The following is a 20305-nucleotide window of genomic DNA, read 5'->3' as shown; positions in this document are numbered from 1 at the left end:
AAAAATAATCCAAGAGACAGTAGATGTTAGACATCTAACTTTTCCATATTCTGAGACAATTACACAATTGAAAGGAATAAAAGTAAACCATTTGATTTCACTGGCTAATCCATTAGGCTCTTAACCTAGCACGTCTCAACAAAAACTCTTCGAAGACAAAACTCTTATACCTGTGCTTTTGCAAGTTTTCTCCAAGTTGTTCTAACTTCCAAGAAAGAGTGAAGATCTAACTAAAAGATTTGTTTCCAAATTTAGTACCATTGCTTAAATTTAAAATTATGTTCAAATAAAAGGTGTAACATGGAAGGAAAAAACCTGCTGTTTTCAAATTACATATATCCCTGTTTTCTCATTATTTTCCTTTCTGGTACAGTATTGTTCCAAAAGTCAAGAATGTTCTACACCCAGAAACTAGAAATAGCATTCAGATTCTCATTAACTTTTCCTTCCTAACTTTCATTTTTACCTTTTTTTGTCCAATGTACTGATACATTAGTTTTCAGGACATTATTTTAGTATCACCAGATAAGACAACTTTGATTTCTCTTAATCAGAGCTTCAGAATTGGAGCAGGCACTCCCAAATACCTAAGTAAGCTGTACTAACAAACGAAGACTGTCAAATTAAGCATTACATAACATAGTTCAAGATGTATTTCCAAGAGGTGTTACATTAAATAAGAATGGCATACCTTGTCATCCAGTTGTTTGTATAGTTTGGCAATTTCTTCCTCACATTTTCTTCTCTCAGCATCAGTGAAATTGCCAGTTACTCCAATTGTGGTAGCTGGCTTATCATTAACAACAGTAATATCCTTGTCCACTGCAAAAGCTTCCAAGTTAGCCTTCTCCTTGTCAAACTGTTCATCAACTGGTACAGTTTCCCCTTAAAGAAACGAATATACTCAGTTTTAGTATGATCAGCCATGCGGCATCTTCCACGACATTAGCCTTGAGAAGTATTACATAGTTCCTACTAATAGTACTGCTCCACTTTTAACATGCAGTTGACCTCATGTGATTAGATGATAAAAAAACCTACCACTAGATCATTCAAATGATTTCCTGCTTACCATAGAACATTATATTTCACACAGTTACTCTGCTATGAGTTCTAAATCTCAAACTCTATCTTCTAGAAAGGCACCTAACTTGCCCTGAAGACAGAAAATCCTTTTCCCTTGGTAGTTTATTTTGCTAGGTAACCATGCTTACTTTTAAACTGCTTTGCTTCTAATTTAAAATATTTTCTTTTCAGTTACACTTTTATCCTTTTATGTTCGTTAAGCCTTTTCTGATGAGAACACTTTACTAACTTCACACAGAAAAAATACCACACAATTATCAGGGCACTTCTCTGGTAAACAAAACGAAATTCTTTATCGCCTTATTACAAAATATTTTATGCACTCCTCTTGAGCTCTTTCCAACACTCAAGTGTAGTTCTTCTAGAGCGCTGACACAACATACTGAACATTTCAGGTGTGGCCTCATACCATCTCCATCAGACTTTTAATAACTAACAGAAAAAAAAAAAACAACACCAAACCAACCAAAAGAAAGAGAAAACCAAAACCACACAAAACCCCAACATAAACCGAACCAAACAGACAGGAAGAAACAAATAAAACAGAACCCCACATCTATTAAACTTACTTAAGTAAGCCCATTTTTCCTCAGCCTTACATCAGGATATGTGCAGTTGTCTACAAGATTGCAAGATCATTTTCTACAGCTGCTAAACTCCAGAATACATCTGTAAAAATGACCTACATTCCACCTTCCCTGAATTTAAGGCTTCTTGCATTTTCTCCGACACTTGAATAGATAAGAAGTTAATTATTCAGGAAGAAAGAACAGGCACATGTTTTGTGCTGTCAGCACTTTTGGGGGTTTGGGTGAGTTTTTTCCTCACTAACATGTCTGAGTTTTAAACCAGGACAAGATCTTATGATATTAATTTGAATTAGAAAACTGAACCAGAGGAAATATTTTATGCATTTGCAATTAGTATCATTCTTTCTCCCCCAAAATAAATTTTTTTAGAATGTAACTCTAGCTCTGCTAGAAAACCAAGTGTTGATCAACCTAACACCAATATACTTGCAAACATTTGTGCCATTAAGTGATTATCCAAAGTTGTTCCAGTTGCAATGTAGTGAAAAATATGAAGTTCCAATGTCAACTTAATATCCTGACTTTAATGTTCTTACTATCTTGCATAGTCCTTTTACTTTTAGTACCCGGAAGACTAATTCAGCGCCTGTAGTCTTGCTTAAAGTTGTCAGAAGAAAAGTTGAATTGCTTCTTACCATTCCGCCATCTGTTGAGTTCATTTTCTAGCCACTGTATGGTGTTACGCAGAGTCTTGTTTTTCTCTTTTTCCTTCTCATACTTTTTCTTCCACTGTTCCGCAGTGAGCTCCACGTTGACACAGACTGTGTTCTTAATGGTCTTTGCTCTGCACAGAAAAAGCAAAAAGATCTGAAACTTCATTTTCAAAAAAAGGAAGTAAAATCTATTTAATAAAGTTTCTAGAGAGCACTGGTGAAGTGTAAACGTTCCCACCTCTTCCGAAAAGCTTACTTCTACTCCCTGTCAACTTATTATTCTTTCAGTTGGATTGATACAACTGCTCATTTTAACCTAAAAATCCATGAAGTTGCTAGATCTCCATTAACCAAAAAGGTGTCACAAGCTAGAAAGTTCAGATGTGATTATCTGCGTTCAGTCAGGTGGATCTCATTCAAAGACATTAGGTTTGGAGATGAAACTACAGACATTAGGAACATGTATTCATGAAGTTAACATACAGGTCTTACTTTAGTGCCATACCTCACTTACCTCAGTAATTTTTCTGTACAGTCTCCTGCTAACAAATACCCCACATGAAAGATTAGAATGGGTAAAAAGCTTAATGATAGTCTGAAATCCTGACACACACCCCACCCCCTCCCCCCATTATGACTCCTATAGGCACCTTTCTGCAAAGCCTCACTGGGCTTGATGACTACCAAAAGGCACATGATTTTCTGCTGAGTTGTGTGAAATTTACATAGGCTTCAGTTACTACAAGCTGGGGGTTTCAATATAAATTTAACATCCCTAGAAGGTTGCATTAATATAGTAGACTAATTACAGTGCCTGAGATAGAAGAGTACTCTTTTAACTCCTGAAGAAGTCAAGAGCATGAGGCGGTGAAACTACAGAGCTACAGCTGGAAGACATTTTTCAATAGCTCATTCAAGAAATACTTAAAGGAAAGGAAAAGACCTAGACTTTAAAAGGAGACCAATAAACCTCCACTGTTGCACAATGCAGTTGTTATGCCACACCCACTAATTACCCATATTCTGCCAGGTTTTTAAGAACTTCTGAAGTCACCTAGTCTACTTTCCATAATAAACAACTTATCTGGAAGGACCAGTAAAAAAAACTACCTTGTTGAACTAAAGTGCTTCCACTTCATTAGTTACACTAATAGTTCGTTATTTAGGTATACTAACGTCTATAACCAGATGAACCAAGTAAAATGCTGACAGCTTCTGTAATGTGTTCCAGTAAATTAAGCGGTTAAATCCTAGTGGTCAGGAACTGGAGTATAATGATGAAGCACTAATAATAGAGTGGCAAAGAAGAGATACCTAACGAAACACCAAATTCTAAATGGGTACTTATAAATTCAATTAAGAATGACACAGGAATGTAGAAGTATTAACTTAAATGGTACTGGAATGCTAGATACAGGAAACAGACCACATGATGTAATAGAATTTTTTATACAGTATAAGACAGATCAAAACATTTCACCACACACACACTGAAGAATTACAGAAAGTAAACACTCTAATTTGGTTTGAGAATCTTAACACTGTAACTTATTTCTCATTCTGCATTTATTTCTGAGCATAGTAAGTATAAAATACTAAGTCATTTACTCACCTTTGGCCAAACAGAAGAGTAGATTTAGTTTCAGATTCATTGTATGATGATGGAGAGCAGCAAATAACAATAGTGGTTCTGCAATTACCCCCTAGTGAATCTTGAAGGATTCTGGTCATTTTGCTATCACGATATGGAACATAAGTCTACCAAGAAAATGGTTACATGAATCAGTCACATTTTTTCAGACACATTCAATTTCCTGAAGTAAGAACTAAGCTTTTGTTAGGTTTAACCTCATTTGAAAGACATTAAATTCTACTTTAGTTTATAAATCATAAGAAGGAACACACATGGGATGAAATAAAATTGTACTTCTATGTCTGGTAGCTTTTAAAACACAAGAAAACTTTCAGTATGATGCTTAGGTCACTCAACATTAAATGTAACTTTACTGATCATCAGTACAAGAGTAATGGCCATTTACAATGTGTTGATGCAAATGGATTACTTTCAAAGATTCCATGCATATCTCTGAGATCAGTACAGTGTTCCTGCGCAATATCATGTTCAGAGATGCAAGCCTTTAACCTTGTATAAAAATACAAAAGAGAATACTTACACTGCTTTCAGCCAAAGCTGAGATGACATTTCCAAGAGCAGACAATGACTTGTTGATGTTCTTGGCCTCATCCAGCACAGCACCTTCTGCTCCAGTTTTACTAACCTACACCATATTGCAGTAAATTACTAAATACATCTTCAAAAGACACCTTCCACACTCAATGTAAGTCTTAAGTAATCAAGTCAGTCTCCCTGACTTTGAGGTAGTCTCAAACCCCCATTTCAAAACCCAAAAGACACACCACCTGCTCAGAAAAATATACCAGAGTCTTTATTAGCAAGAATTTGTGAGAACAATTAAGAGGCTGAATCTAACCTACAAGAATGCTCTAGAAATGTACTTAGATATCAGCAGGAAAGTGACAAAAATCTACCCTGACAACATTCTATTTACCTTAGCTCTTCTGCCTCAAGGGCTAAATTTGACTTATAAACTCTCTCTTTACTGTTCTCCTCAAGCTGAGCTCATGACTACAGCTAAGCAATCTTATTTGCCTATGCTTAAATCAACCCAAAACAAGGCATCAGAAAACTTCATGTATTAAAAAAAAAAAAAAACCAACAAAAACCCCAAACAAACAACAACAACAACAAAAAAAAAAACAAACCCACACCAAAAAACCAACCAACCAAACAAAACCAAAACCTAACTACGGAAACACAGAAGCTATGTTTGAAATAAAGAGTGAAAGGAAAAAAAACTACAGAGAAAGGAGACCTGCAACCCAGCCCTTTACTTTTAACTTTTTTCTGACTTTAATACTTCTAGTTTCATACTCATTAAAGAAGAAAAAAAGACCATTACTAAGAAACACATTTCAGAAAAAACACAGGAACAGAGACAACAGTAGGCCAGAGAGCAATGACGCAAAGAAAGACAACAGCAAGCAGAAAGGACTGAAAAAAAACTGGAGACAAAAAGAGGGATAAACCCAGAAGCAGATGAAAAAGAACGTCAAAAATCCACCTCTTAAAAAGGCTAACTGCAGTATATACGTGATACAAGAATAAGCAAAACGGTACATCTTTCCTTCTTTGCTTTAGGTCACTGACAGAGAAAACAAGCTGCCATTTTAAACTTTATTCAGAATTTCAAATTAAGAAACTTGGTACCATTACACAAGAAAATTCAGGTATTCCACATCCATAAAACTCACTCTATTCCAGTATCTGGGTAGCTGAGATACGTGTACACTTTGCTTTTACAGATACCATGACTGAACTCTAACCTACTTCCCCACCCTATTCCCTATTTACAAACCCTCACTGCAGAAATGCAGAGCTGCTTAAAGAGGTAGTATCTAACAGCCAACCCAGACTAGGATTCAGAAACCACATTCCAAAGTCAAAATTAAAACACGTCAGGGATGACAACTGGACAATCAGTATTACATTAATGTAAAATATTTGACTGTAAATAATAACTGGAGTTTTTTCAGAGCAGAAAATTTAGAATTACCTTTTCACTACCTGCCAAGTCCACAAGGTAAAGCTTTCCACTTAGTTTCTGTTCTGTTTGGGTATTCTCTTGTTTTACATTAATGAGAAAAATACTATGACTTCGGGAGCTGTGTTCATTCATATCTATAATCCAAAACATACATATTGTCAAAAATAATTGTACATTATTTTTAAAATACATTATTGAATGTATTTTAAAATGTATTATTAAAAAAAAGTATCTTCCCACAGTGAAGAGAGAGATCTAAAGGTAATGAAGCAGTATAGAGTAATCTCTCAATGACAAAATTAGAGGCAGCAAACCCAACAGTATCATCTAATTGAGTAACAAAGACCTAGCTTCCCTTGGGCTCCTACTAATACCACATAAGCACACTGACAAGATTTGCTAGCCTGTCAACTATGTATTTTACACAATTTACTTTATTAGAAGAGAAAGTACATTCACATTCTGATACTGGAACATATATGTTTTTGGTAGATCTACACTGTATCATATTTTATCCTATTCAAGTGCAAACTTGAACTAGATGGCCATAAACTTTCAGCCCTTTCTCATTTAAATGCCCACTATCCCTTCTGCTGTGAAACATGTAGAATAAACAAGACATTGAATTTAAAGAAAGATTTTAATTCAATTTAAGCTGACTGAGAACATCTGCCTATTTCTTCTTGCTTTTAATTATAATTCCCTCACAAGCCTAAAAGGACCAGCTTTTTGATGCCACAAATGCAACTCAATATAGCATAATATCCTTCCATCCAAATTTCTGCTATTTCCTCCATTAGTCTGGTTCCCACTTCAGAACCTTACTGTACTACTGTACAGGAGCAAAGAAGTGGAAGTGCAGGACTGAGTCTTCCTTAAAAGGAACATCATATTTTTCTTTTCGATCCTTAACCAAACAAATGAGAAAAAAAAATCTTTTCTTTTCCTGAAGACTGTATATTACTTCTTTTCCTGAATAAAGAAGCAGACACTGGAAGACTGTGAAGTTTCACAACCTCAGAGATTTCTGATAGTCACTTCAGTTGCCAAGAACTGAAGTATTATTTTGCATGCACCTCATCTTTCCTTTTTATGCCTTTTTTTTATTTATGGCATACCAGAAACAAACTGATAAAGCATGAAAGGTGATGAAAGATAATACTTACTTGTAACTGCTACATGTCTGTTTGATTTTCCTTCATCTATAGTATCCATAACTTCTTCTGGACTACATACAAAACGCTCTGTGCAACCCTTTAAAAAAAAAAGAACAAACAAAGGCAAAACATCACCACACCAACAAGCCAGAAGTAAATGGTGTACACTACAGAAGCACAAGATGAAAGCATAACAGACTGATGCTCACCTTTACATAGGGAACTCTATTTTTGTCCTCATGAACAGAAAGATTGGTCTTTGAAACTGGAAGAGAAAAAGTTCTAAAGCTAAGGTATGTATGATTTCTTTGCAAAATGAATGAGCTGTGCACAACACACATCCAAGTCGTAGACATTATTTCTTAGCAACACTTTCTTGTATACATTAATACACATGAAATAACCACTACTAAGATTTAGTAGTATCATATAGATTACCTCCATGCTTTCCCATTTTGATGTACCCTTATTATGGATTAGCATACTGCATACCTATCTTAATCCAATGATAAGTTTTTTTTTGTTTTTAATATCTCTCTCCAAAACAATTTGTTTTCTATGTTCAATATAGATAAAATACTTACCATCCAAAAGGTCCCTTATTTTATCCAAGTATATTTCAAAATATGACACCTAAAAGTGGAAATGGGAATAAAGATACAGTATCAGAAAGCAAAATTGCTTTGCTTTTCAATCACAAGGGTCCAGCATGATTACTACGATCTCCCACATAACAACACATCTAGCTCAAGCCCTTAGGGCTGAACTAATACACCCTAATAAAAAAAAAAAGTCTGATTAAAAGCTTCAAACACTATCAGCACTGCTACAGGTTATCAAGATAGCTAACATCTATGTTTAACAGAAATACAATTAAAGTGTTCACATAATTCTTCTTTAACAAAAGTCAGTTACATCAGAAATAATTCATACTATCACATTTCCAAATTACAGGCATTTGAAACATATACAGAACATCCATTTAACCACAGACTACATCCAGTTTTAATATAGATTAACAAGGAAAAGTTTACCTTAATATGAAACTCAAGATTCTCATCCATAGAATAAATGTAATTAAAAATATCTTGCACTATTCTTGGAATAATACCCATTCCATCCGGGTCATGAAGCTTCCCCTTATTAGAAAAGGATACAACAAAAATAAAACACTCATATTGAATCCAACATCACAAACAGCATACAAAGGCTAAACAAACAGCTAACAGATAAATTAGTTTTAAAATGCTGACTGGTATAAAGTAAATACTTTATCTATAAAAAAAAGATTTGACCACCCATTTAGCCCCAGCATTTGCCAGGGGTGAAAAGAACCGCCTCAGAAATCCCCTGAACTACTAAAAGTGAAAATATACTACTAACATTATTTGTCCATTTCTTATCCTACGGCTGAATAAGTACAATAATTGCCATTATCAGTCCTAAAAAAACCCACTATTGTGGGTATCAAAATGTTTCAATGGAAAGGGAAACAAAATTACAAATGCAAGATGAAATCAAGCAGACATCTTTGAGAAAGAATATTGTGACAAAAAAAGAGGTAACAGTGACAGGAAGAGGAAAATTAAGATTTCTTACTTCCATAGTGTGTGTCTTCCCAGATGATGTTTGCCCATATGCAAATATTGTACCATTGTATCCCTCAAGTACATCTAAAGGGAAAGAGCATTTTCATTACAGATCATTTCCTTCTTCTAAAGGAAAGTAAAATGAAATAGAATGCAAGTAAACAGTTCCTAAAACGTTAAGCAAGTTAAATCACTCAGTGTTTGGGAGCTCTGTGCTAGAGTTGGGAGGGAGGAAGGTGTTCCTCCCTACCCCTTTTAATGCACCATTGACTGTGTTTTAGAAGCTTACTGTATAGGAAGTTTCTGCTCCTTCAACCAGAAAAAAATCAGGACTTCAAATTCAGGAGCAAAAAGGAAATCAGTATAAGGCTGCACAGCCAGTCTTTGACAACTCCTAAGCAGAAACCATATATGAGAACGCAGTAATACTTTCTGCCTTCGGGAAAGTTTGATCATCTAATTTTGAAGAGAATGGGCTATGCTGTAAGTTTCAAGCCACAAACTTTTGGCCATAAGCTTATAGTTCAAATTATGAAAGAACCAACCCAAAATTCTAGATTAAGGGGTGAGGGGCTGGTGGGTTGATTTGTTTTACAAGTCAGTTACTGTTGAATCACATCCTGCAAGCAAAAATCCTATTTTCCAAATATAATCATAAGATACTCCAAATGGGGAAGGCTTTGCCACCCCATCACACCCATCATCCATTTCTACCACCATCAGAGCTCATTTGCCACTTGATGCGGCACAGCCTAGAAACGCTGCACAGAGAAACAGAGATCAGATTTTTAGATGGAGAAAGGGGGCAGCATTACAACTCTTAGTTACCTCCAGTTTTTAAGAAGCAAACTTCTGATCTAATCTTAGATTACTATTTAACTCATTAAAGGCTCAAACACTTGCAGCAGCATGGATTTTACACAGTAATTCACTTTTATAATGATCAAAAGACTCCTACATTTAACTCATCTTCTCTTGTCGCTAATAGCTGATACTTCAGGGGGTTTTGACAAGGCTGTGTTAAAGCTGTTTTGAAAGCTGTGTCAGAACTTAAAACTGAACTCAAGAAATTAATCAATTTTATCTTCAGGAAACAAGCTAACACCTTACTACAGCAACATACTGTGGAATAACCTTCCTTAGGATGAGACTTGATTTTCTAAAGTTACTAGGCCAATTCAGGTTTGGAGAAACAGCACAACGATAATTCACGTTTAAACTTTTAATTGTGAAACTAAAAATCATATTGAAAAAATCCTCAACTGTGTATTAAATAAACAAGCACAGAAAAGATCTATAGCATATAGGGGTTTTAACAAGATACTTTTCCTCTTATATTCCTCCAAACAAACTAAAGTAGAATGTTTTCACCAACAAATTTGAGGGGGGGGAAGTAAATATTAATTCATAAGAATTCTTTTGATCAATTACTGACAAATTGTTCTAAACAAACTTTTGCAGAGAACTGAAAAAAAAAACAAGACATGACAGGTAAATGTTGTCAAACTTTCTGTCTCAGTCAACAAACAGTTGTTAGGAACTGACATAATTTATCAGCTCAACTACAGGATGATTTTATAGTGCTATGATCCATGTTGACTCTTATTAAACATTCAGAGGGTAAAAGATAACAATAGGCATATCAGTTTTCAACACTGAAATCCATATGAATAGGAGACATTTCCTTACTGTTAAGGTTTTTGTTCCACCTTACCTTTGACAATCTTCTTAGCACAATCATTGTATACTTGTTCCTGTGATGTGTTTGACTGGAATACTCGGTCAAATATATATGGCTTGGACTAGAAAAAAAAACAAACAAGCAGAAGAGCTATTAAAAAAACCCAGACATTAAAAGTAGAACTGGAAGGTGTTTGTTCATACAGAAGTAGCCTGTATTATCTCAACCCATCTTTTGTTTTATTTTAAGCACCTGAAGACCGCAGCGAGGAAATCAGCTTATACAGTGTTGCCTAAATCTTCACGTGCTTACCTATAAGTAAGATCTTAAATATATTTGCTTTCAAAGTGTTATCTAAATAGTTCTCCAAAACTACTTTGCCACGTGACCTCAATTTACTTGATTTACAGGGCAACCCAGTGCCTAGTAAATCTGTACATCTGAGAATCTGTTCTTCTATTCTACTCCAGCAGCAGGTTTACTCTGGTCAACCCAAATTATTAATAACAGCTCATACTACATCACATAGACTATCTTGGTAATACTTCTTAAAAACCTCAAACCAAGAAAAAACATTCAGATCACCTCTAGTCAGCACAAGAACTATTTCCCCATACATGATATGCTTAAAATAAAGCTCCATTAGCAGAAGGAAAAGGCCACTTTGGAAGAAGGGAACCTTTCATAGGAGACTCATTTTGGAGACACTGTAAGAGAATGCTCTGATACAGAATTTGACAGGAAAGTTGGATTCAGCTTTGCTTTATAGAAGAGATTTCCATAATGCAGTTAGAATCACAGAACAGCTAGGGTTGAAAAGGACCTTAAGATCATCTAGTTCCAACCTGCGGGCCATGAGGAGGGGCACCTTGCACTAAACCATATCACCCAAGGCTCTGTTCAACCCAGCCTTGAACACTGCCAGCTATGGAGCATTCACAACCTCCTTGGGCAACCACTCTCACAGTAAAAAACTTCTTCCTTATATCTAATCTAAACTTCCCCTGTTTAAGTTTGAACCCACTGCCCCCTTGTCCTGTTGCTACAGTCCCTAATGAAGAGTCCCTCCCTAGCATCCTTATAGGCCCCCTTCAGATACTGGAAGGCTGCTATGAGGTCTTCACACAGCCTTCTCTTCTCCAGGCTGAACAGCCCCAGCCTTTACAGCCTATCTTCATACAGGAGGTGCTCCAGCCCCCTGAACACCCTCATGGCCCTCCTCTGGACTTGTTCCAACAGTTTCATATCCTTTTTATGTTGAGGACACCAGAAGTGTACACAATACTCCAAGTGAGGTCTCACTAGAGCAGAGTAGAGGGGCAGGATTACCTCCTTCAAACTCCTGGTCACGCTCCTTTTGATGCGGGCCAGGATAGTTCTAAGCAGCCGATCATCCATTAGGATATGAATTATTACAGCCACCTTATGAAGTTCAAATTTTTGTAGCATTTTAAGAGCTTGATTTAGTTGGTAAGTAAGCAGACAGGCAAAGTTTACACGGGACCTCGGTCAGTTACCATTGATAAACTAACTGCAACTGTTAAGTGCAGTATTTTGCCTAAATTTAATTCATTATCATCCTACCTCAAGGATATTCTGGAACTGCCTCTCTGGCAAAGAAGCATATAGCTTCCATCTTTCATCCACCCACAACATTCCCTTCCCCAGCCTGACCTTCCATTTGTCTTTTAATAAAGTCTAGTGTAACACAGAAGAAAGCTTTTTAGATTCAACATGTATCTATCTGCTGAGAGGGCTTGAATTCAGGTGGATGTGCTCCCTCCTGGAAAAAAATAATTACAGCATTCGCTGTGTAAATACACTCAAGAAACCACAAGACTCAGTAGGCAGAAACTATCCCTAAGGTGATGAAGTTTGTCAGAATGCTTGTTTCAGAGCGGGGAAATCACAAGCCTTCTTGATTACTCATGTTAGTTTCAAATACATCTCAAATTCCTATGCTCTACAGGCAGAATTGAAGCCATCACATACACTATGAAACAAACAACTAGTAAGTTCAAGTAAACCTGAGGTAAGAAAATGAAGACTGAAAACATGTTACATACAAAGGTGATTCTAGAAAAGGTAACAAGCTATACATTTTCTTTCTCACTAGCAGCTGGAGTTCCAAAAAGCCTTCAACTTCACAATATCAATCAGCTATGCTACACACTGAAACTTTTCTATATCACTAAGCATTAATCAGATCTGTCTCATGCTCAAGTGCATATTTACATGCACTGAAATAATGCCATTTGGGAGGACCATATTTACCATTACACACTGGAGAAATACAGCAAGAAAACCAAGTGTTCAAAGTCACAGCAAACAACCTCTCTAGCATTAGCAATCTATGTGTTTATACTTGCAAGACTTAAATCTTCTCTAAATTATTGTTTCAGATGACAATTATTCCAATTCAATTGATTCTGGAAGACTTAGGAAAAGTTCCTGGATATGCTCTTCTGACAGTCTATGCAGCAAGTATTAACAACACTATTTCTCACAGATCAACATATCTGATCTTTGCTGTTCCCAACAGAAAAGTACATTAAAACACTTTATTTTGCATCATGTATGTGTTTGAATGTGTGGATATACATACATAGTTATGAATTTATATATTACTACAGAATATTTCTGATGCCAGACAGCAGATTTTTTTTATTTACTTCTACAAAATCCAACTTCATAAATAAATCAGTTATTCAGGCCTAGTTTCTGGTAGAGGAGTTTAGAAAGAACTGTAGGCCCAACTTGCACCAGCCTGCAATCTGCAGGTATTTGCAGCAGGTTCTAAAAAAAGCTTTCCTCCTCCAAAATGTGAAGCACTGTTTAGAGGGTTGGGGTTTCTTTTTTTTCTGCCAAGCAAAGCTTGTCCAAATTGAACTGCTCTTCTTTATCTGTGTTAAAGGAAAACTGTTTACTAATTTGAGAATAATCCATAAACAAAGAACACTTTTAGACTATCTACTTGCCATTCGCCATTTAAATGTCTTCATAAAAGAGCCAAATTACAGTATCAAATATAATTACAGTCTCTCCCATTTTATAAAATGTTAATATAAAGGATAGCACATATGAAGAATGCCCTGGACTAGTAAGAACAGAAAACCAAGCTGGAAGGCCTTCACTCATACAGTGATGCCTTTAATTGATCTTGCTTATTTATACAATGAAAGCAGCTAGGCACATGACAAATTCCAATTTCCCTCAAGCTAATGACTGCTATCAACATACCCACAAAATTTACTAATTGTGGCCAATGAATGCTCAGAGGGGTCATGTTTACACCAGTTGTCACTTCCCTATCCCTTGCAGGTGGAAAGTAGAATATCTGTTTATATGCCCTTTTTATTATACCTTCCTAGATGAAGCCACAATACAATTTCAAAGCACTCAAAACCCCAATTATGTATCTCCCTCCTATCCCAGGTCACAGTTCATTCATCACACCTATGAAACCCCACATTAGAGGCATGTCCCTGCTCCATCATCACTGAATCAGTAGGTTTAGCCAAGCAGGTTCCAAGATAATTATGTTTTAAGAATACAGGTTACTCCCACTCAGCATGGTTTCACATCTTTGACATTTGACATACGACATCTATGTCTTATCACTTCTTTTTACAGTCTTTCTGCTGTAAACAAAGCTAAAACAGTATTACACAGATTACCCTGCCCTAGAAAGCCTCTTCATTACCTTTAAGAGATTAATCAAGAAAGATTAAAGCAGATATTTTTTCTATACCAGATGACTTTTCCTCCCCAAGTGGTAAACAATCAGATACCATGAACTGAAAACACAAAAACACACGGTGTTTATGACAGCGGTAGCAACAGTGTCACTACCATGATGCTGCTCTAACACACTCGAGAAGTTTTCTGCATTGCTCAAATCTTAATGACAATTTAACACACATGACATAAGCAACCCAAAATATTACATGAACAAGCAGAACCTGTCTTCCTCTCTGAACAGAGAAAATTCAACACTTACATTCACTCCTTGAGTAGACAGTAACCAACTGCAAGGCAGTTTCAGCTCCTAAACTTGCTTGTACTGAAGGGATGTGATCCCACAGCAAAAACTGCAACCACTCTCACAGCCCTCAAAAAAGGACATCTGCCAACATGATTTCTCAGTAGTTAAAACTGAATCTTAATGAAGTGTTTTAAGTTCAAGAACACAGTGATGCAGTTAATTTGAAGACTAGCTACCAGTTATCCTTATATAAAAGGATGCTCAATTCATCTAAATTATACAAGAACTGAAGCATGCATGAGTTTCTTCATGGAAGTTAGGTTTTGTACAGTACCTTCAATGATCTCTATATAAAAATCTAGGATGAAAACTAGACTGAAATCCTACCTCAGAAGTCCAAGAAACACTTGAGGTTATTTCCACAGAAATTTATTTATTTTACTGTTATAAGTTTCCATAAACCACAGAATTGGATATCTCTGTCATTACCTACATTCCCCTTATTTTTTATGCATTAGTACCTGCAGCAAAGGCAGTAATGAAAATTCACTTAAAAAATCAGTAGTGTATTTTCCTGCCACAACATATGCAGATGCTCTTTGCTATTTATTGCTAGAATGGCCAGTTAAAACAGTGTTACACCACCCAAGTTAGCTTATTCTTGATGAGAGGTTGAAGTAGTAAGTAATGAGCTTATCTGTCCCTAAAGTTCTGCATCTTTGTTAAAGAGCATTCTTCCCATCAGCATGAAATATGTTAAAAGAAAAACTGCACACCAAATAATCTCTGTAAAGTATTATGTCAAATACTTGACTCAGTTCTTTCCATTACTAAGCTAAGGTATTGCTGCTTTGACACACCTAATGGGAGTCAAACACTGTGAATGAGTGAAAAGGCACTCTTTCAAATCAGTATTTTATATTTAGGATAATGAAAACTGATTTTCTTCTTGTCCTATCTCTATACATACATAACTGTGGCCAATGCAGAATGCAGCTCTTTCTGTCCTATTTTTCTGTGTGAATACTGCAACTCCTTTCTCAACTTTTACAGCAGTTATTTACTGTTACAAAAACCACGCAATTTTACAAAAAGAAAAAAACAAACAAAAAAATGTGACTAGAAATTCAATTTCCAGCATCAAAACAAGAGAGGAATTTTGGAACAAGAGTTTCAGCCAAGATTTACTTACTTACTAAATTTCTTCTAAAGAGAAAAGCAAGCACTGCTGGCATAAAAATTGTCACTACATTTTAGACAAAAGCCAAATATGATCAAGGTGCTTCTAAGTAAGTGGCACAGCAGTCAAGGAGTACAGTTTTCCCTTTACACATTACTGTAAACTAGAACAGCTGCTTTCTTTTAAATCAGTTTATCAGTATCACCTGAAAAATCTCTATTACCTAGCATATCAAGGGATGAAGTAAAATAACATAAATTAGAGTAACACTGAATGAATATTATTGTTTCAGCTACAGACTGCGATTTCCGATGCATGTTTATAAAGTCCCACTGTAGCCATGAAGCATTTCCTTCGTGTTTCTGATTTTAAAAGTGCTCTTCTTCACCCTAAAGTTGTTTTAAGAGTGCACCTTGCTTCTCGCATTCATACAGTCCAGCACAGCCTGCCTCTCAGCAACGTACTTGAATTAGGTTTTCCTTTTCAGTATCTTGTGCCAAAAGTTGCATTAACAAGTGATCTTCATTAACCTGATTCTAATGTGACTTTAACCTTGCATTCATTTACTAATACTAATTTAAAAGCTGAATGTCTCAAGCTACTCCCAGGATCACAGGGGTTACACCTGCATACAAAAAAAACCAAACCCAAACTCTAAACCAATATGAAATTGGAAACAGGTAGCCATGATTTTCTCTTCAAAGCCATAGAACTAAGGAATATGCTATGATAACTACTAGAAAGATTTGGACAACAGCGGAATACTGCCAATTTGTGTGAATGCCAGTAATACCTCACCACTTCAGTCATTCGATAGTACTGTTCAGAGTTGAGGCTTCAGCCCAGAGTCCTTGAGTGCCACTGTGTTCAGTAATCTACCTCATCTTTTGGATAGTTTTAAGATGAGAAAGACTAGGTATACAAATATCTTTAAGAAAGAAGTATAGAGACGTTATGCAGAATTATAAAGCTACTCAATTACAAGCAGGTTTATATCTGAAAAAATAAAGGACATATATATATTATAAGCTTTCTATTCTTCCCTGTTTCACCTTTTGCAAAAGCCTGAAATCGATGAGCAAACTGTTATTAATTTTTGTAAACAGGTACATTTATAATGTTTAACATAAAAGCCATATACTCATAGCAAGTCATCCTATTACCTGTTTTAGTAAACACCTTATTTTTATTTGACAGGAAGAACCATTAGGGAAAAAAATTAAATATTAAGCTGGAAAGAAGCTACCATTAATTAATAATTTAAAAGCTCTTTACAAGTTAAAAAAGTTTTGTCCTCAGGAAGGACAATACATTTTCAGAGTCTGCTCTTTAAAACAGACCAGCACTATACATCCCCTCAAATTGCTGTTCCATAGTAGCTACAACTAAAACAAGTATTTTCTCTAACACAAATCAAAACGGCTCACTTGTCCAGAAAGACGATCATGCCAGTGACTCCTCCTACACAAGAGACAGGAAAAGAAGGGAGGATAGACAGCTTAAGAGATGACAGGGGAGTCAAGGAAGGAGGGGGGTTCGGTTACAGTCACTGACTTCCGTTCCCACCCTCCTGCACAGAGGAGTCAAATCTGCAGTCTGGTACAAGCCCTGCTTCCACCCTCTCCCAGTTTTCACGTATCTACCATTACAGGCAACTCCCAAGTATTATTAAAGACGCCTTCACTGTTTCAGCACAGATCCAGGCACACAGAGAGGGTGTGAGTCGTGCAGGCAGCTGAGGAAAGCAGCTATAAAAAAGTGCCTCAATTACTGTCCAACAGGCAGTCAATATGACATGTAGCAATAAAAGCAGAAATCAAAAACCTGAAAGAAACCAAACACACAGCTTATTGGGGAATGTTTTTAGAAACTGCTTCATGAGACGGGCTGATTCTGCTCCTATCCTCCCTCGGACAATTCTACAACATACACACAAACACTCGAGGTGGCTGGCTACAGGCTCAGGTTGGAAGATCCACAACTTTGTAAAAACTCAAGCTTGTTAAACATAAAAATGGTAAAAAAAAAAACCAAAAAACCAAAAAACTAAAAACCAACCCAAACAACCAAACCCAAAACCAACAAAAAAAAAAAAACCCAACAATCAAAGTAATTGTCTCAACAGTTTTAGAGAATCAAGTCACAACACTGAGAACATCGATCTGGTCATATACCTATCGTTATAAAAACAAAGATCACAGAATATCAATCTTAAGATTGTGTGAAACAGAACACAACTACTGCCACTGCTACCCAATATAATTTCTGGGGCCGTTTTTCCCAAAGCCAAACACAGCAAGTCCTGGACCTAGGAACACTGAAGGACTTTCTGTTGTCATTTTTACCAATGCAGAAAACACCCAAGTACAGTTGTAATACTAAATATTAACCCCAAGCCCTCCACAATCCCACAGGAGCATGCCATCAGACTGTCCTATTCAGACATGGCACCACTTCAGCCCAGTTTACATTTTAGATATTTTTTAGTGTACTTAACGAGTATTTAAACAATGTAAGGTTTTTTTTAGACTAGAATTAATGAAAGATGATGTGAAAAATTTGTTTTTAAAAAGTCAGAACACATCAAGTTTCTAAACTTAACTGTGGATTTTAAACAGAATATGCAGCATCATAATGAATGGGTATTCACCGATGGAAGTGAGATCATTTGTTCTGGTTCAATTTTCTGTGTTCCAGATTTGGTTCCTTACTCTGAGGAGTTTACCTGTACAATCTCAGAAAGAAGAGATGTACTCCAAGATACTCACTTGCCAGATGAAATAAACCCAAATTACCTCATTTCACAAGCATGCTATCACTCTTGCAGCTCCAGATTAATGGAATTCCATATTTTATTGACAAAATCAGCTGAATTACAGACTAGAGCACTAGTATTTAGTAAGTCACACTCAAACAAAGTATTTTATTTAATCACCTCAACTTCAGATACTGTGTGGAAAAGCTCTTACCGGTAGCCTCAAGAAACAACATAAAAAGCAAAATTCGAAGATGTATAACTGACATCTAAGTTACTTTCAGCAATGCAGAACCACCACTGACTCTAGAAAGAAAAGTATTTACATTAAAACACAAATGAGAAGTCAGCAAGAATAAAACAAACACTGGGAATGAAGCGTGCTTGTACAATACAGACTAAACCAGGTGATAAACTACTGCACTTCTATATTCCAGTTTCACTTTGTAGCTAAATATGAAACACTGAACAAAAAGGAAAAGATTGTCTTGTCCCTGTAACATCCAGATTGTTTTGTAATAGGCCTCATACTTTGCAAGGTGACTTCGGTTAAAATACATTTACAAGCATGTAATAAGCCAAACTGACTGTTTATTCTGACTGAAAACAAAGTTATTAGCCCAAGACTAATTTACAGATCACAAGCACCACTGAACCGAAGCCTGCACTACAGTTCTTCGTTTTCGTCCCCAAAAAGTCTCTGTAGGCAATTACTCCGATGGTAGCCCCAGCGCATGCATTTTGAGCCCGTATTTAGGCGGTCAAACCCATCACCGCCAACATCAGACAGCCCAGCCAGGGGACACACTGCAGGACTCGGTTGTTACTCTTCACCTCGCAATTCACGCTTCTGCAGGCACACTGAAACGTGCCCTGTGGCTCAGGCTCGGCACCGAAACCTCACGCTTCGCCCCAAGTCGCAAGCCTTCCGCTAGAGTCTTTGTCAGAGGTATCCTGATCTGGTACCTCTGACGTGCCCCCACAACCCCAAAGCCTATTGCCCGGGGACCTCTGCCCCTATCAGCTCCCTGCTCTTTGCCCCATCCAGGCTGGCCGGCCTCATCCACAGCTCTGCCTGCTCTCCTTCCCTTCCCCCCTCAGCCCCCCCACCCCCAAAAGGCCACCCCTCTTCCCTCAGCATCCCCGCCCGCGAGGGCTCCCGATAGCCTCAGCCCTGCCCTCTCTCCTCACACCGCACCCATCCCCGCAGTATCTGACCCCGCCGACCCCTGACACCCCCTCCCCGGCGCTTCCCCCGCCTTTCCCGTCCGGGGCGGCCCCTCACCGCGATGACGACGGTGTCTTCGCCCTGAAACTTGGCGATGTACTTGTCGCCACGGGTCACTTCGGACTCGTTGAGGGGCCTGAAGCGACACATCACTTTGATGTTACACTCCGCCGGGTCCGCCATCTTAGGCCAACACCGCCTCCGGGGCGCTCAGCTCCACCACCACCCGCTGCCGCCTCTACACCGCCCGCTCCGGGGGTCTCACAAGCCGCCGTTGCCGTGAAGCCTGCGTCCGCCGAAGCAGCAGGGAAAAGGGAAGGGCTGCTTCCTGGCCACCGCCGCCGCCTCCCGCTCTCACTTCCTCCCCAATATGGCAGCCATGGCGGCGCCTGCAAGCCGGCAAGTCCCAGCCCTCTCTCGCCGGGCAGAGGCGGTGCCGACGGTGGGACAGGGGGGATGACGTCACCCGCTGCAGCTCCCAGACCCGCCCCCGTCACCGCTACCACAAGGGCTGCACGACGCAAGCGTGCGGTGGCGGCGGCCACTGGCCCGGGGTGGGGGGCAGAGCTTCCCAGGGGGCAGGGATTCCCGGGGCAGGGGGTGGTGCGATGGGAGCTTCCGGGGCTGTCTGGCGCGGAGTGGGAAACGGAGCTCGTTTATTGTTGCGATGGTGGGGGTGGGCTTCACGGCGGTATGGCTGGTGTTACCGTCAGCCGCGGTACTGCGAGGAGGGGTGAAACCTTGCCCATCCGCCTTCGGGGGAGCGGGACTAGCG

At 38.0% G+C, this 20305-nt stretch overlaps 1 protein-coding gene across 2 annotated transcripts in view; it reads right to left on the bottom strand.

Moving 5' to 3' along the window:
• Window positions 1–19982, bottom strand: part of KIF5B (kinesin family member 5B) — a 30818-nt gene extending 10836 nt beyond the window's left edge. For both annotated transcript variants that reach the window (XM_061350373.1, XM_061350382.1), the window contains exons 1-12: window positions 19588–19982; window positions 10416–10503; window positions 8712–8785; window positions 8147–8251; window positions 7697–7745; window positions 7322–7377; window positions 7122–7209; window positions 5965–6089; window positions 4504–4608; window positions 3942–4087; window positions 2312–2460; window positions 692–885 (exon numbers count right to left, since the gene is read on the bottom strand). In XM_061350373.1, coding sequence (XP_061206357.1) covers window positions 692–885; window positions 2312–2460; window positions 3942–4087; window positions 4504–4608; window positions 5965–6089; window positions 7122–7209; window positions 7322–7377; window positions 7697–7745; window positions 8147–8251; window positions 8712–8785; window positions 10416–10503; window positions 19588–19713 — 1305 coding nt within the window. In that variant the 5' untranslated portion in view covers window positions 19714–19982. The remainder of the gene's footprint in view (window positions 1–691; window positions 886–2311; window positions 2461–3941; window positions 4088–4503; window positions 4609–5964; window positions 6090–7121; window positions 7210–7321; window positions 7378–7696; window positions 7746–8146; window positions 8252–8711; window positions 8786–10415; window positions 10504–19587) is intronic.
• Window positions 19983–20305: the final 323 nt, after the last annotated feature.

The sequence above is a fragment of the Neopsephotus bourkii genome, unplaced genomic scaffold (genome assembly GCF_033783945.1).
Source record: "Neopsephotus bourkii isolate Nb327-2 ecotype Australia unplaced genomic scaffold, CSIRO-AGI_Nbou_v1 NB_53, whole genome shotgun sequence".
Taxonomy (NCBI): domain Eukaryota; kingdom Metazoa; phylum Chordata; class Aves; order Psittaciformes; family Psittacidae; genus Neopsephotus; species Neopsephotus bourkii.
This window is presented reverse-complemented; position numbering and strand designations above follow the sequence as displayed.